General features: G+C 40.8%; 2 protein-coding genes across 2 annotated transcripts; one reads left to right on the plus strand and one right to left on the minus strand.

The window, feature by feature from the left end:
• Positions 1-693: 693 nt before the first annotated feature.
• Positions 694-6323, minus strand: LOC119724220 (zinc finger protein 271-like). The gene is made up of 2 exons (XM_038195170.1): positions 5887-6323; positions 694-3856 (listed from the first exon to the last, which is right to left on the minus strand). The coding sequence occupies exon 2, from the start codon at positions 3665-3667 to the stop codon at positions 1412-1414; it is 2256 nt and encodes a 751-aa protein (XP_038051098.1). The 5' UTR covers positions 3668-3856; positions 5887-6323; the 3' UTR covers positions 694-1411.
• Positions 6324-7948: 1625 nt separating this feature from the next.
• On the plus strand, positions 7949-15863 carry LOC119724222 (growth factor receptor-bound protein 2-like). Its single transcript, XM_038195171.1, is given in 6 exon segments — positions 7949-8303; positions 10778-10875; positions 12082-12207; positions 13838-13997; positions 14906-14975; positions 14978-15863. Coding segments are annotated over 6 exon segments (654 nt in total). The 5' UTR covers positions 7949-8222; the 3' UTR covers positions 15097-15863.
• Positions 15864-17642: the final 1779 nt, after the last annotated feature.

A 17642-nucleotide genomic window follows, 5' to 3' on the forward strand; every position in this document is an offset into this window, starting at 1 on the left:
ATTACAGCCTCAAAAGTTGCGATGAGCACAGTACAAGAACGGCAAAAATGGATTATAAAAACAAAATTTGCAAAATCAGGAACTGAACGAAAATTCTATTTTGGAACGGGCGAACGAAACCCTGGCTATTTTATACGCGCATGAAACGACTAAAGGGACTACAAACATGCACAGATAATGTAGGCGGCTACATTTATTCCATGGAAGTTTATTTTTTTTATTGCAAGCTATATGCCTTTGGAAATGCACTATTCACTAACTAAACTATGATAAATTGTAAAGTAAGCAAATTTGTACAGCTTTATCAGAACTGAGCCACTCCACACACAAGTCGTATCCGTAAAGGCTTAGTTTCCCATCCGAAAAATAAGCAACTAATCAATAAAGACATAAGAGTAATAGCACCAAAATTTCAAATGTTATTAAAAAGTTAATGAGAAACAACAATCGTTTGGAAGGTAAGGGCGGATCCAGGGGGCCAACGGGGCCCATGCCCCCCCCCGAAAAAAAACCCTTTCTTTTTTAAGTGACGACGCAATAAAGGCAGGCACTGCGTACACTACCATCTTTTTCTAATAAAAAAGTGGTAAAAGTGGTCAGAAATTGCCCCAGATCGCACCACAGAGCATCTAGAATTCAAAAAAAAATTCGGGCCCTTAAGTGGGCCGCGCCCCGAACCACACGCCGAACTTTTTTGGACCTACTTTCTTGGGGACCACCATTTTTTTTGCCCCCAACAAAATGTGTTCTGGATCCGCCCTTGTTGGAAGGTAAAGTTACATCATGCCAGTGCCTCGCTCTCTTAAACTGACCAACAGGCAATTAAAAAAAAGCACCAGAATTTAACCAAGTAAATGTAAAAAAAAGTTGCGCCTTTTTTGCTTAAAAAGCTGCTGACAATAAGAAATTAAACAGCATGTCGAAAGATTCAGTCGTCTATAACTGAAGATTGCAGTTTCGTAGAAAATGTGAACGACGCAAACGTTTGTATTTACAGGTAGATTTCGTATAGCTCACAGAAAAAAAGCAATCAAAGAAAAGATAAATGATTTGTATCAATGCAGGCAAATTTACACTGTGTTTTTTTTTCGGCTGATATTCTGTGTCAGACGTATACCAAAAGCGGCATGTAACATCAAAGTACGAGAACAAACCCTTTTTTTTATTATAAATGCACACTGCAAAAACTGTGTTCGGTAATTTTGTTTATTAATTACTAAACAAGGTTAGAGTGGAGTGGATAGTGTTTATGGCTCCGTGCACTAAAAAGAGGGCGTCCTTTTACCTAGCAACGACGTCCATCTCTTTCCGACACTATGCTTGACAGGGACAGTTGGGCCCAACTCATCAAGTCATCATTAAAGTGAATCATGAATGAAGAAGAAGAAGAAGAAGAAGAAGAAGAAACTTGTCATATGATTGGCGTAGCGTCTTTTTTGTGAACACGGTTTCTGTGAACGTTTCGGTTCACAATTCGTCTGAAAGCTCGACCACAGATATCGCAAGGATACGGCCTCTCGTCCGTGTGCGTCGTCTTGTGATCGGCAAGGGTGCAAGCCAGGGCAAACGATCGCTCGCAAATGTCGCACTTGAACGGTCGCTCTTTCGTGTGGATCCGGCGGTGATTGGTAAGATGGCTTTTGAGCCAAAAAGCATATCCACAAAACTCACAGACGTGTGGTTTGGGTTTGTCTGAGTGGGTCCGCATATGAGTCGTCAGGGACTTCTTCACTGCGTAACGTCTATCGCAGATGGTACAGACGAAGGCTTTCTTTTCTGGGTGCGTAGCCCAATGCTGTCCAAGCTCAGTGCTCGTGGCAAACGCTCTACCACAAGATTTACACACAAATGGCTTGTCACTAGTGTGGACCTTCAGGTGCAGCTTAAGGGTAATAAGGCGGGCGAATGGTTTGTCGCATTTATGACAGCCATATCGCTTTTCTTTGTTATGCGTGAACGAGTGGCGCTTCATGCTGGCCTTGGTAGTAAAATCTTTGGAACAAATGGGACATTTGAAAGGTCTTACTTTCGTGTGACACAGCATGTGACGTTTAAGGTGATGTGTGGCGGCAAAATGACTGTCGCACAAGGTGCACGCGAACGGTTTTTCGGCCGAGTGCGTCGCTCTGTGTTGTTTCAGTTCGCAGGTCCGCGGGAATGCTTTGTTGCAGATATCGCAGACGTACGGTCTTTTGTTGGTGTGGAAGTTCTTGTGACGCTTGAGAGTTGCCTTATACTTAAAATCCTTGGAGCAAATACCACACACGTATGGTCGTCCGTCACTGTGCATCTGCTTATGTGCATTTAGATTCGGAGAGCTGGCAAATGTCTTGGGGCACATGGGACACTTGTACGGTCTTTCTTTTGTGTGGGACCTTCGGTGACTTTTTAAAGCGTCGGCGCGAGTGAAGGCTTTATCGCAAAACTCACAAGCATGCCGTCTCTCATCAAAATGACTCTTCCTGTGCCGTCGAAGTGACGATCTTCTCTGGTAAATATTTGGACAGAGGTCGCAAGCAAGCGGTTTCTCGTCAGCGTGTATATGTTTGTGTGTGGTTAGCAGGCTAAGTCGGGCAAAGCCTCGCTCGCACTTGTCACAAACAAACGGCTTCCCGTTAGAATCGTGCATATCTTGTCTGTGTTCGGAGAGGTCGGATTCGCTGTAGAATTTCTGCTGGCAAACGTCACATTTGAATGGCCTTGCGTGAGCGAACTTGTGTGAGATAAATACGTGCTTTCTCGTGAAACCTTTGCCGCAGGTGTCACACTCAAACGGTCTCTTGTCTTGGTGTTGTCGTTGATGGTTGGCCAGGCTTCTGCTGTCCACGAACGATTTGTCACAAAGATCACACTTACAGGGTTTTTCTTCAGCATGCATCAACAGGTGGTTCTTCAAGTTAGAAGATCTCGTGAAAGCCTTATCACAAATGACACAGACGTGCCTTGTCTTGCCAAAATGTAATTTCTGATGGCGTGCACAAGTGTTTTTATGCGAGAACGACTTCTGACACAGATCACAAACGTACGGTTTGTCGCCAGTGTGAGTTCGCTCGTGATAAGTCAAATCAATCTCGCGACGAAATCGTTTGTCACAAATGTCGCACACGTACTGTCTGTCACTAGAATGACATTTCTCGTGCTGTTCAAGACCGAAGCGCGTCGAGAAGACCCGCTTACAAGTGTCGCAGGTGTATGGTCTGCTACTATGGGTGACCAGGTGACGCTTGAGATGGCTACAACTTGTGAAAGCCTTGGAGCAAATGTCGCAAACAAATTTCTTGTCGCCATCGTGTACCTGCTCGTGTGACACTAGGTCGTCTCTGTCGCGATCGTTTCTGTCGCGGTCATCTCTGTCGCGGTCATCTCTCTCCCGGTCATCTCTGTCACGGTCGTCTCTCTGCCGGTCATATCTGTCGCAGACGTCTCTGTCGGGGTCTTCTCTCTCGCGGTCATCTCTGTCACGGTCATCTCTGTCGCGGTCGTCTCTCTCACGTTCATCTCTGTCACGGTCGTCTCTCTCCCGGTCATATCTGTCGCAGACGTCTCTGTCGGGGTCGTCTCTCTCGCGGTCATCTCTGTCACGGTCGTCTCTGTCGCAGATGTCATCTTGACATTGCTTTTCCTCCTTCTCGTGTTTCGTATCCTTGTGGTGGTCGAGGTCGGCCATACGTCTGTAAGACTTGTCGCAATAGTCACACTCATGACGACATCGAAGTGTGTCTCTCGATGGCGCCTGGCGGATGCCATCCTTGGGAAGGCTTTGCTGCAAAGATCACAGACGAAAAGTTTCTCCGTGGTATTGTTTCGTGAAACTAGCATCCTCTGTTCGTTCAAAGATCTTCTTCCGGTAAAATTGCTGCAGGCAAAGAAACACAAAAGAACAAAGCAAGTTAAGCAAAGTGGAAACAATAAAAGTACATATTGGCACACTTAAGCCTACATATTGAGGAACTGTTACTATACAGACTCGTACTCATTGTACAGTTCAGGAATTTTCGATACAAACATATGAAGTTGCAGTTCAGTCGCTGTGGCCATTTGAAACTAATTACAGCCCACTATGACCGGTTCATATTGGGCGCAAAAGCGAACGGGAACGCAAATCTGTGACGTCATGACGGGCACTTGTCGCGCTGCGAATTCCCAAAAGTTGAACACATCATAACTCTAGCAAAATCCCCTGCGATTGTTTTTTGTCGTCAGATTCGTTTGGCATAAACTCGCGTGAAGTATGAATCGCGCGCCGGCCTTTAGGCTTTCACATCCAGATTCGAATTCCATATCTATACCTTTATCCCAATCTTCCCTCATCAAACTAGAATAAATGCATTTTTTTCACGTCTACACTGGGCCGCCATACGTACTTCCTTCCAACGCTACGACCATTATGCTTCACACTTTAATGACTTCACCGCATCCTGTACTACGCATCATTTTAACACCGGCCTGCACTTGAACCGACCTGGGAGTCGGTGGGTTCGTTAAAGGCACAGCCCCTCCGTACCTCGTCAAAGTAAAGACCACATTGTCTACGTATCAAATAATTTGCATACTAATAACATAATTTACATATTTAAGTAATTATTCATTTGTGCATAAGGGTGGATGAGTAGAACTTCAAAAATGAGAGTAGCCTAAAGACCACATTGTCTACGTATCAAATAATTATTTGCAAACTAATAAAATAATTTACATATTTAAGTAATTATTTATTGTGCATAAGGGTGGAAAAGGAGAACTTGAAGAAAAAAAATAACCTAAAACCTACGCAATTTCTTTTAATAAAAAGTCTTTGTTTAAAGCTACAACAAAAAACAAATACCCCCCCCCCAAAAAAAAACCCACACCGGATATCCTTGTCCACGTTTGCAACTGTGACTGAACAGCTGCTGCGGGAAGATAACGTTTCCCTATCAAGGGTCACATTCCAACATCAATATGTATATTAAGCAGTCATTATAATTATATAGGCCTATAAATTATATTTTTTTCTCAGATAACGCACGTACAATATGTCCCCTGGCTACACGGGGGAATTCAATTACGTATATAGAGAAGTATTCATATTTTATTATTCCACAATAGAAAAGAAAATGTTGTGTTTGCCACGTACTGCACTCTTTGTCATGTCCGTATGGCTGATCTTTGTACTGTGTATGTTTTGTCTGAAACGTTCATGTGTATTTCTGTGTATTTAATGTTATTATTTGTTTTAACACTTATTTGTATCCCGAAAAATGAATTTAATAAATAAATAAAATAAGTAAATCCTCATTGACATAAATTCAAATTATTTTCTACTTTCCAAAAAAACAATTTATATTTTTTTTCGATCTCGCCCGTCCCTATTAGTATAGTTTAATTATATATTTAGGTAAAAAGGAACAGACAACTTTATAACCCACTAGCCTATTGCACTTCGGAAGAAATCAAAAATATATATTAAAGCTTACAATTTAAACGTGCAAACACGCAAACGTGTGTTCACCGTCGACCGTGGACGTCCTATTGTCCCTCTTTTGTTTGTACTCTAACTTTTTAGGAAGACTCCCATAGGTTTTGTACACGACCCCAATCGCAGACGTATGCTGGGAATCGTGGACGATATTGTTCTCTTTTGTTCTCTGGTATATTTCGTCCACGGTTTGAAAAGATGAACACGTACTTAAAAACTCGGCATGAACAGTGGTGTCTTTCAATTGAACCAATTGACAATTTCAACGAGGATGTTTCTAATGAATATAAAGCTTTAAGAAAGAATGATATTTTATAAATTGTCAATCTACCGTTTCCAACGTGATCTGCTTTGGAAGAATTTCGTCTTTAAACAAATTCATGCGGCTACAATACGTATTACAGTATTAAGGGAAAAACATCTTCACTTACACATTGTTACGCTGCCCTTGGCCCAGTTCCTGCAAACTCTCCTTGGGCCCCAGTTTTCGGTGACGGAGTTCCATCATGTGATCCTTCTTGCAGTCGATCTTGGAGGAGGCAAATCAGTCAATTCCTCTCAATAGTACAACGAGGTCCGTGGCTGATTTTGGTCCTGTGACTTCAGACTGCACCCAGCGCGCGTTGCCTGAAAGTCCGCACATGCACCCTCAATGCTTGGACCGTTCACTGTGCTGGCAACAAGGAAGTGGGTCTGTGGTACACGTGTTGTGAGCGATAATCGAAGCACCCTAATCAGCATATGTTTGCAGCAAGAGGACGATAACACGTTGCACGGTTGCAAGTACATGTGTACAAAGTGAGCGCCATCAATCGACAGACTCTAATGAAGTGAGATCCTAGAATGGCCCCTCCCGGCCCCATAAAATATGGGCATCGGTAGCTTGCTTCCATTCAACTTGATTAGGCCACCAAAAAAAAGTCTCCGGTTTCTGGTATGCGCGCGCGTCGCCGTAGCCATGCGCGTCGGCAAAATGAAAAAATTCAATAAAAGATGATGTATCAAAACCGCCAAACTCACTGGTTTGACTGGAATCCTGCTGCTGCACAGTTTTAACGTGTTTTTAGATGGGGTTTTGATCGAGAATAAGCTTTATGTGGCCTCTCTGGACTCCCATATATTTGCACTAAGTTTAGTCGGGCACCATTTGCAGTCATCAGCCGACATTTGAAGCAAAAAAAAACAGGTAAAAAAAAAAAAAAAAGCCGCGTCGCCGCACCACTTTTTTGGAAAGCTCCATACCAGAAACCGGAGACTTTTTTTTTTGGCCTTAGATCACTTCTACTACGTGTGCGCGCAGCATGTATTGTTTATTTTTGAAACGATCGACATTCTCAGGTTTTCGCATGGATGACATTGGAACTCACAGTTAAAAGAATTCAAGCATAACTGCATCACACAGAAACCAAAGTGAGTCATTTGACTCACGGACCGTAGTCAAAAATGAGTCCGAGTCGTTTTGTCCATGTAGTGACACACTATAGCTCAAAGTGTGCTTCTCCTTTTTCCCTACATGTTAACCTCACTTCATTATTTATTTATTATATATTGCTGTAGACATGAACAAGTTGCAGTGTATATGATGAGAATTGTTATTACATTTTTTCAGTGATGTTAATGGACATGAAATAAATGTATCTGAACTATGAAATATGAACTGAACTAAAATGACGGTTTTTTTTAATTGCAATAATGAGTCAGTCACTTTGAGCTTCCTGTGTATATGTAGTACAGTGGCCCGTCTTTTATAGAAAGATTCTCTTCATGTGGTTGCCTGAGACGTACGCTTTCGAATTCAGCGAACTATCGAAACTCATCACCACAGAAATTATATAGTAGCCAATTTTGACAAATCGAAGAGCCTACACGATGTGTTTCTGTTTTACCTGAATGTCCTGAATCACTTGGAATTGACAATCATTTGTTATAACTAAAAGAAGATAATATACATAACGAATAGCCACAGTCACCAGCGAGAAATGTCAACAATAGTATTCCTCCAGTTTAGTTTAGTAATTTAATCAAAGCCAATTTAAGCCTAATGTTAAACTTTGAATGGTGCAAAATAGTACTGTGTTACATAATAGTCTTTATTTGGAAAACTGGTGAACCAAATCTAATGGAAATTTTATAGAAAGTATAAGTAGAAATAAAATTTCATATTTTTCCCCCAAATTCCGCTACAACCCTAAGAGGGATATTTTTTTTTCCGGGGACCGTGTCAAATTGGAATGGAGCAAAATGGACGGGCGTTACATTGATGACCTTTTTTGCAAAACCACTTAACCAAATCCAACAAAAGCTTCACACAAGCAAGACAAATGTTCGGGCTCATCAAATTCCATAATTGAATTTGTTTTCTTCATAAATAACGAGAATTGTGTACACCCTCCAGAGGGACAATTTTTGGGGAAACCCTGTATGTTACGGTGTGGTATATGGTCTGAACAAGGTGCGTGCATACCCGCAAAAAAAACTGACCATTGACTAGTGCGGCTGAGTAGTTACATGAAAAGGATTCAAGGATAACCGTTTTGTAAGCTTGATAATGGATTAGCCACGATGACAATATGCTTACTGGGTCTGGAAACGACAATTGTGATTCACCACGGGGATGACGCCATTGTGATACGTATTCTCAAAACAGAAGTGTTCGCCATTTTGGCATAGAGCGTACGTCAGTACAGTGAGAACTCAATGTGCCTGTGGCTGCCGGCTGTTTGGTCGATTTCAATTCTGTGTCTTGTCATTGGGTTTGTGACCCACGATGTGCGAGGCAGTCGCACTTCATGACTTTGATGGGACCGATGCCGGTGACTTGCCTTTCAAGAAAGGAACCATCTTGAAAGTAAGTGACATACACACTCAGAAGTATGTATTTCTGTATCTGTAGCATACTTGCAAGCAAACTCTATACGGTTGCAGGCGCGTGGTAGCTAGCAGCATCCCTATATTCCCCCATGCATGGTTTAGGATACCTCTCATTTGCCTGCAATCGGGGACCTCTTATTGTCTCTCTTGTGTTTATAAAGTGATAGCACCAAAAAACTGCCACCGCTGCAAGTATCACATATTTTCCGAAGTACAGGGGTGCATATATACCTTGCCAAAAAACACACTTCTGAGCATTATTCACCTGATTTGATACCGACCAAACCCCCAGGCTGCAGGGCCCATATGGAGAGTCAAGAAAATTTTCAAAGCACTTCCTAACAAAATTGGAAATGTTTCTCAGTCACTCCCAAATTCGTTTCTATTCAACATTTTGGAAAGAATTCCATACACGGCATCCACTCATAAGACCTGAAAAGTATCAAAAGTTGTAAATCTGATGAAGGAACACTATTTTAAGAGTACAAACATTCTTTGATAATACTCAAAAAAAATTTCCGCCATGGCCTATAGACTTTGTGCAGGAGGTCTGAGTGGAGGCCGTGTATGGAATTCTTTCCAACTTTTATTTTTATGACTAACCTTCACGAAGAAACAAGTGACGTGACAAACCTGTAGAGAGAAGATAATGAAAGGACATTATAGTTTTAGAGATAAGAGGAAACCCCAGAAGTATATTCTGGGTAAGACCCACGGATTCAGTCAGGAACTGAAAACCCAATCCACATATTGGCCCAGGCGGGATTCGAACCTGGGTCTCAGCGATGGAAGGCGAGGAATGTATACCTTATCACGGCTGGACCAGAAAATGGGCTTGAAAATGACCTACCCAAGTAAAGAAAGCAAACTAATTGATCACAGACACAAGATTTAATAGAATATATTAGGAAATCAAGAAAATAATTTGATATATACAAGAAAATAATCAAGCAATGAACATACACTTGACCCCAACTGTAATGTTGAATATTCACGGAGTCCATGCACTATGATGTAGCACAATATCGGAGAAACACAAAATACAGGGTGAGTAAAAAAAAACGAAACCCAAATGTTGGGACCATTGTTTTGGTAAAGTTCTGCATCAAGCACTTCTCAAAATCCAGGATATAAAAGCCCAACTCCTAAGCTTTCTGTTAGTACAAGAATCATTCAAATCACTTACGTACTTTTTAAGTTACCGAATTTTAAACACAACCACCGTTTTAAGGTTCTGTCCACGGATCACTAAAAAGTACAGTGTTCTTTCAGCAAAACGAAAACAAATCACAAACGGATGTGTGTGAATTGTTTTCGTTTTCCTGATAGAACGCACACCTTTTTCTGTGATCCGTGGACAGAACTTTAAAACGGTGGTTGTGTTTAAAATTCCATAACTTAAAAAGTACATGACTGATTTGAATAATGTTTGGACTAAAAAAAAGCTTGTGAATTGGGCTTTCATGTCCTAGATTTTGAAAGTGCTACATGCAGATCTTCAAGAAAACAATAGTCCCGACATTTGGGTTTCGTTTTTTTGACTCACCCTGTTTATCACACCAACCTGACGACGCCAACCCTGACTCCCCACGAGTCTCATAACCGCCTGCCGTTAATGCTGAGCCTGCATACTGCCAAAGTTACCAGTGGCATCCCTACATTTTCTCGTGCAAATAGGACCCATATTTGAACCCTAATTTTATCAAATCTGCTCTTAGATAATAGCCCAAAAGCTAGAGAGATGATCCTCGGCTATATTCGCACGATTCCACCGATTTTTAAACTAGACGGTCTCATTTTTTACAAAAAATTGTGGGGGCACTTTTCATGCAAATTAACGACTCGGACGCGTAGAAATTTTGAAACCCTAATCAAAATTATTGCGCCCGCTGTTGGTCTTATTGCGCCATTCTGATATATCTTCTGTCTAGCTCACCCCCCCCCCCCACAACCGCCCCCCCCCCCAACACCACCACACCGAAACATAATAGTAATTAAATACTGTTAAAAATGTGCTCGTTTATTCAGAAATTCATGAAGCATATTCAAACTGATTGGATGTTTCCAAAGTGTCTTTCCCATTTGCAAAAGTTCTTTTTAAAAGCCCATCAACCATTAGAGACACACTCTTGGAAAAAATGGTCCGGTTAACATTGTTAACTTATTTCTTATGATGGGACTGCGGTTTGGCCGAAGTCAATTTAGCGTGATCGGCTGACTCAGTGATAAGGTTTACGTACAAAACCCCAAGCCAACGAGGTTTTTGTATAGAAAGCTGCCGGACCACATTTTGCGAGAGTGTGTCTGTAATGCAACATGTTTGTTTCTTTGTTTCACAGAGTGGATCCCATTTCTTCGTTGTGGACAATGAGTACTTGCACCATTTTTGTTTACTCTGATCGTAACTTTGTTGTCAAATATCACACACACAATTTGTTATTGTGTCTTTAGGTGTTCGGGCCTGCCCAATCCAAGGGCTGGCTTAGAGCTGAAATGGACGGCAAGGACGGCACGATACCATCGAATTACGTCCAATTAAAGGAAAACGAGTGAGTTAATGCGACAAATATAAGGAGAATAAAGAAGGAAAAAAGATCGAGGAGACAAAATTAGCTTTTAATTGTTTGAACTTGAGAATTGTACCCCCCCCCCCAAAAAAAAGCACCTTCATTGAAAAACAATAATATGCGACTCCCAAGGGCAGATCCACTACACAATTTGGGGGGGGGGGCAAAAAAAATGGTCCTCAAACAGGTGGGTCCACAAATTAACGGGGTGGGTTTCGGGTTCTCGCTTATGGGCCCCGAAAATGCCTTGATTCTAGATGCTCTGTGGTGAAATCCGAGGCAATTTCTGACCACTTTAACCTTTTTTTTTTAAGGAAACGACGGTGGTGTACGCAGTACTTGGCTGCCTTTTTTGGGACGTCACTTAAACAAAAAATTACAATGGGTTTCTTTTATTTGGGGGAGGGGGGAATTGAGCGTATTAAGCTACTGTGCTCTGCAAAAATAAACTCAGGTTTAAAGGGAATGTACAACACATGCTATTGCTGCAATTTTCAGAAATAAATGGAATTTGGAGGATTAGTATGTTATGGCAAATATTGTTAAACTGACTTGCTTTACGTTTTGGGTTCGGAGATGCTGGGAAATCCAAGAAAACCAATGATGTTCTTGTAGTGTTGTTCCCTGACCCCACTTAAGATGCCACGGAGCAATTTATAGTCTTTGGGGAATTGTAAGGTCAGAGAATCAGTCCAACAGGCTTGTACCCCTTCACAGGTGTCTAATCAATTGCAAACGAATCAATTGTAAACGAATAACTAAAATGTGAAAAATTAGGAGCAGTTTTTCAAAAAAGCCAGTTTTCTCCAATGCTGGTCGGTCGACCAGCGTTGGAAAAAAAATACAAGTTTTTTTTTTGAAAATGTCAGCACACCAGGAGCCACGATTTTGCAGGATACTTTAGACTGTCATTCCCTAACAATCAGTAAGATATTTCGTGATAATTTGATCATTTTGTTATTTGATCTTTGCAAATGTTGTATCTTCCCTTTAAATCAAATTAAGTTTTGCCCTTCACCGACGTATAAACACTGTATACTCAGTGTGCTACCTCCCCGAGTGAAAGTTGGAAAAAAATCACTCTGGTGGGACTCGAACCCACGACCTCCGCTGCTTTCAGGTTTGTTATTATAAAAGTGTGCCAAAAAAAAATTATATAATTTTTCCACCTTTTTGTTTTGGTGATAGATTCATGGCACCTGGGGTTACGCGACAGGGCGCCGAGGAAGAACTACTCAAGAATAATGATTACGACGGTGCCTTTCTCATCCGGGAAAGCGAAAGCACACCGGGCGACTACTCACTGTCTGTCAAGTGAGTTGTTATCATTATGAAAAAAATAAATATTTAAGTATTTATTTCTTTTACATCTTTTGACATTAAACAAGAAGTAAAAAATGTATAAAATGATACAAATGAATAGGGACTGTCAAAGATAAGCAAACGCATAAAACTGCCATCTAACGATGTGTTTGTCCAGACCCCTAGCTTGCTCAGATACAAATCATAAATATGGTAAAATTGCACAAAATAATGACGATTGCATTGAAGGCCAACAAACAGACAAACAACCATCAACAGACCAGATGAACAAACAAGCAAACAGTAAATGCACAAACTGACGAAAGATCATTCAAACAAGCCAATCAAGGACAAAGAGACAAATAAACAGACAAATAAAGAACGGACGAACAAACGGACAAACAAGCAATGTAAAAAAAATAGTAACTGACAGAAATTGAAATTATTTAAAGGGTTTGCAACAATGTTCTTACTTGTATGAACATATTTATTTTTGGTGCAATTTTCCTTTCCTCTTCAACGTATGAAAACTTTTTGACATCCCTTTTTGGTAAAGTTTATTAAAAAGTGCACTTCTTTAAACATTTAACATTGTCGGTGCTTTTCTGGACAACGGAGGGCGTAGTATTGGCCCAAGACGTCAGTGATCAAGCGCGATAGTAGCAGTGTTCTGTAGCGCCCTTGCATAATTGATTTTTTACGTTCTCTCACTAACGACTTGGTCATTTCGTAGCAATGGGGGCGTGGCCATTTTATGTAAATTGGACCGTCTGTATAAATTTGAACAAAACGGCAGTTCCTTATCACTGCGCCGCGAGTGTTTACAAAACCGTCGGGCTAGCCCGAACCATTTCTCGATCGCTGATTGGTTCCCTAGGAGAGCTATAATGCTGGGTCACCGTCACCGTGTATATAGCCCGTACAATGATTCCTTTGGGCGAGCCTTTGAACTATTTCTCGATCGCCGGATTGGTTCCCTAGAAAAGAGAGCCTTTCAACTATTTCTCGATCGCTGATTTGTTCCGTAGGAAAGCCTACGGAGAAAATAAAGACAAAAATAAAACTCTGATACGACATGGCCAAGACGTTAGTGCGAGTAGGCCCGCTGGTCTATGTTGTGCTGTTAGAGGGCGCACTATGTACCAACCACTATCGATCACTAGCGTCTTGGGCCAGACTACGGAGGGCGCTGTTAATGTGATGTCATACCAGGATGACACTGTTCGGTTTGTTGGTTTTCTATTCAAATTACGAACCCAAAACTTGGCTCATTGAAAACATTTGTGAGACAAGTTTGCTCATTGGCTAATTGCTTCTATACTGACACAATAACGAACCACCAAAGAAAATAACATTTAGGACAGCAACATATCCAAAAACGCACTTTTGCTCATGAATATGTAAATTCGACTTAGCATAGACACAAAGGTGCATTTTCAAGAATTGAAGTTAAAAATGCCATTGCATGGGCCCTTTGAATTTCTGTTAAGCGACACGAATACTTTAAACACATAGAGATGTGGGAGGAAATGTTTCATTCACACAAAAGACTAGGAGTTTTGATCACTTCTCAAACGAAAAAAAACAAGTTAATTTACAGATTTAGCAATTTCGGATCATTTAGTTACTTTCCGTCCCGCAGGTATGGGGAGAGTGTTCAGCATATGAAGGTCTTGAGAGACGGAGCAGGCAAGTACTTTCTTTGGGTCGTCAAGTTTAACTCACTGAATCAATTGGTGGACTACCACAGAACCTCATCCGTAAGCCGCACGCAAACGATATATCTGAAAGACCGATCAAAGGTAAGTAACACTTTATATGGTGAGTAAAAATACAATTGCAATTATGCAAAGGAGCCATCTCTTTTTTTCAAAACCAAGTTAAGTTTTGAACTTTTGAAGTTTTGAAAGAATGACATATATTTGTTAGTATAACCTTGTCTGAAAAAAAATGAAGTTAATCGCATTTACCGTCGCGTTGTCATGTGTGAACCTTTTTAGTGTGGTACCCAAGTCACGTTTTTCTGTAGAAGGTCTCTCAAAATAACGTCACTTCCTACAGATAGTCACGCGCATCGGCATTTTGGGCGTCAAATTTTTGTCTGCCAGCCAATAATTTGAGTTTGATGAAGAAATTTGTCAATAACTAAACTATGGATTTTTTTCATTCGAAGTCTCATTAATAAAAGGAATAACTGAAAACCCAATCAATTTTTCGAGGTTAAACTCGAAGAAAAAAAAACCCGGTGAACCCATCTAATGAAACATTTTTTAAAATTAATAATATGGTGAGAAACATTGTTTTCCAATTGTAGCAATATGTAAACGTCCGTCATTAACTTCGAGTGAATCTTTGCCTTTGCCCAACATGCATGGCGTAATAACAGCGCCCGCATTCGACGGAGAATAATACGGCTGATTAAAATTGTTCGGTTTTAAGATAGAGCTACAATCCCGGCCAAAATGGTTGGGACTCTTAGCAATAACCTTAGCCTTCCTCGTCGGTCACCCACTCCCCAGCTCCCCAGTCAATGTTGTTCTCTTCAGGGGATGGAGCACACACCGTCCGCGCAATGAGAGACAACTTTGTTCGGGGGCCGGGTGGGGCGGGGGGCAGCAAGATTTGGCCAGAATTGTAGCAAGGAAATTAACAAGGCACTTGAAGTTACGAATGAAACTTACTTAATTCATTCCTTGTGTTCTCATTTCAGTCATCTGCAGGACTCCATGTGGAAGCTGCATACGACTTCGCTGCCAAGGAAGATGGCGAAATCTCATTCAAAAGGGAGACAGGATTAAGGTTACTGACAAGATTGACCCGAACTGGTGGAGAGGCATACTCGTAGGCACTGGGAAGGAGGGCATGTTCCCAGTCCCATATGTCAAAGAGATCACAAAATAAAAACAGTAGCAGCATAATTTTGTAAACTTTAATATGCTTGTTTTCGTTTGACCCACGTCTCGGTTTGAAACTTTGTAAGTTGGCAGTTCTAGATTATTATTGTCATGTACGTAGGCATGCTGGAATAATGTAAAGGTTACGGTTCTACGTTTTGGTGTTGTTTTCGGTGATCTTTTCTAAAAGACCTAAATGTTCAACAAATCAGTTTACCGTTGTATCATTACTGTAGGGCGCTAGCGGATTCCGGGCAAAGTGTGTGTGTGTGGGGAGGGGGGGGGGGGAGGAATGCCTCTCAAAATTCAGCTTCGTTTAAAAAGAAAATGTATCCATCGGATTAAATGCTGTTATCAACACATCCCCATTCTCTTCAAAGATTCGTAGAATATTAATTCATAAAAAAATAGGAATAAAGGTAAAAGACGAGCGCCCCCTGGCGTCAAAATAATGTCCATTCCTCCTAACAACAAATCATTGGTGCACAACTGTCCCCCCCCCCCAAAAAAAAAAAATGGCCCCACGCTAATCCTATCGGTAAAGGGAAAGTCAGTTATTTATTGGAAGTCAACAAAACAAGCACAACATCCAAGTAACTTGTAAGAGGGATATAAGCAGTTTATTCTTTTTTTATTATTATTGCGATAACAAGGTTTGCACATTTTGGTTCATCAATATTATATCAATATTAAGCATACACATCTTTCCATTGTTAAAAGTTGAAATAAAAAGTCTGTGCAAGTATTGCATTATTGATTCTCACAGAATGCCCAGGATTGTATGTGTCAAGTCTGATTGTACAACACAGAGTTTTCGCTTACGGTGCACACTGACCTCTCTACTAACTGGACTATCGACTACAATGAATGCTGCTGATTTTGCATACAGTAACTTTCCGCCACCACACTGCGCATGCGTCCTGGGCGAGCCAATGCCATCGGCTGCTTCAGGCCAATTTTCATTTCTTGGCCAAAATTGAAAAAAATGCAAGGGGTTAACCTTACATATCTCGTCAAAATTGGCCAAAAATGGACTTATCTCAAAACAATGCAGAAATTCATCTGGATGCAAGAGAAACATCAATCCATACTCTAACACGCATATTTTTGAAGATTTGGGCAAAAATCGTCAATTTTTGGAGAAAAAGAAATTAATTTTTAAAGTGATTTGACCTCAAATGTTTGACGGAATTTCCCCTTGAATAGCACATCTGTCCAGAAATCGATTTGGAATGTGTTCTAGGGCCTTTAAGGCATCTTTCTAGCAACTTTCAAGTATGTTCATTTTTTGGCCACAATTGAAAAAAAAAATGCAAGGGGTTAGGCCAAAAAAAAAGTCTCCGGTTTCTGGTATGGAGCTTGCCCAAAAAGTGGCTTTTTTTTTTTTACCTAACTTTTTTGCTTTAAATGTCGGCTGATGACTGCAAATGGTGCCCGACTAGTGCAAATATATGGGAGTCCAGAGAGGCCACATAAGGCTCATTCTCGACCATAACCCAATCTAAAAACACGTTAAAATTGTGCAGCAGCAGGATTCCAGTCAAACCAGTAAGTTTGGCGGTTTTGAGACATCATCTTTCATTGAAAAACAAAACTTTTTCATTTTGCCGACGCGCATGGCTACGGCGACGCGCGCGCATACCAGAAACCGGAGACTTTTTTTGGGCCTAATGGAAGTCAACATGGATTTTTAACTTGTTTAAAACACTAGATTGTAACGATCATATTATATTTATAGCTCCACGGTTTCTCACGCCATTCAAACTACGGTACTTATGCTACACATCGTGGAAACTAATTGCACCAAATTTCAATTTAATCCATTTTGTATTCCTTGAGTAGTTCATCGGAAACGAGGTTGTTCTTTTTGTTCAGTTGTGCAGCATGTGTGTCGATGCGTTGTTGAGACCACTATTTATGTGGCGCGCCCTCTATTATAGTGGTCTCGATCTCCACCACCAAACTCGATTTGGGGCCAACAACCCAAGAAATACACGTTACATTAAACTGAATTTTCGCACACTCATTTGTCATGATGTTTGACATCAACAGATTTAATTTCATAAAAAAAACGTCAAATAATCAAGCTATTATGACCGTTACAATACAGGATTTTATTTGCGACAAGTACAATCCTAATGGAAGTCAACATGGATTTTTAACGTTTAAAACACTAGATTGTTACGATCATATTATATTTATAGCTCCACGGTTTCTCACGCCATTCAAACTACTTATGCTACACATCGTGAAAACTAATTGCACCAAATTTCAATTTAATCCATTTTGTATTTCTTGAGTAGTTCATCAGAAACGAGGTTGTTATTTTTGTTCAGTTGTGCAGCATGTGTGTTGATGCGTTGTTGAGACCACTATTTATGTGGCGCGCCCTCTATTATAGTGGTCTCGATCTCCACCACCAAACTCGATTTGGGGCCAACAATTCAAGAAATACACGTTACATTAAACTGAATTTTCGCACACTCATTTGTCATGATGTTTGACATCAAAAGATTTAATTACATTAAAAAAAGTCAAATAATCAAGATATTA

This window comes from Patiria miniata, unplaced genomic scaffold, assembly GCF_015706575.1.
Source record: "Patiria miniata isolate m_02_andy unplaced genomic scaffold, ASM1570657v1 HiC_scaffold_18, whole genome shotgun sequence".
Classification (NCBI taxonomy): Eukaryota; Metazoa; Echinodermata; class Asteroidea; order Valvatida; family Asterinidae; genus Patiria; species Patiria miniata.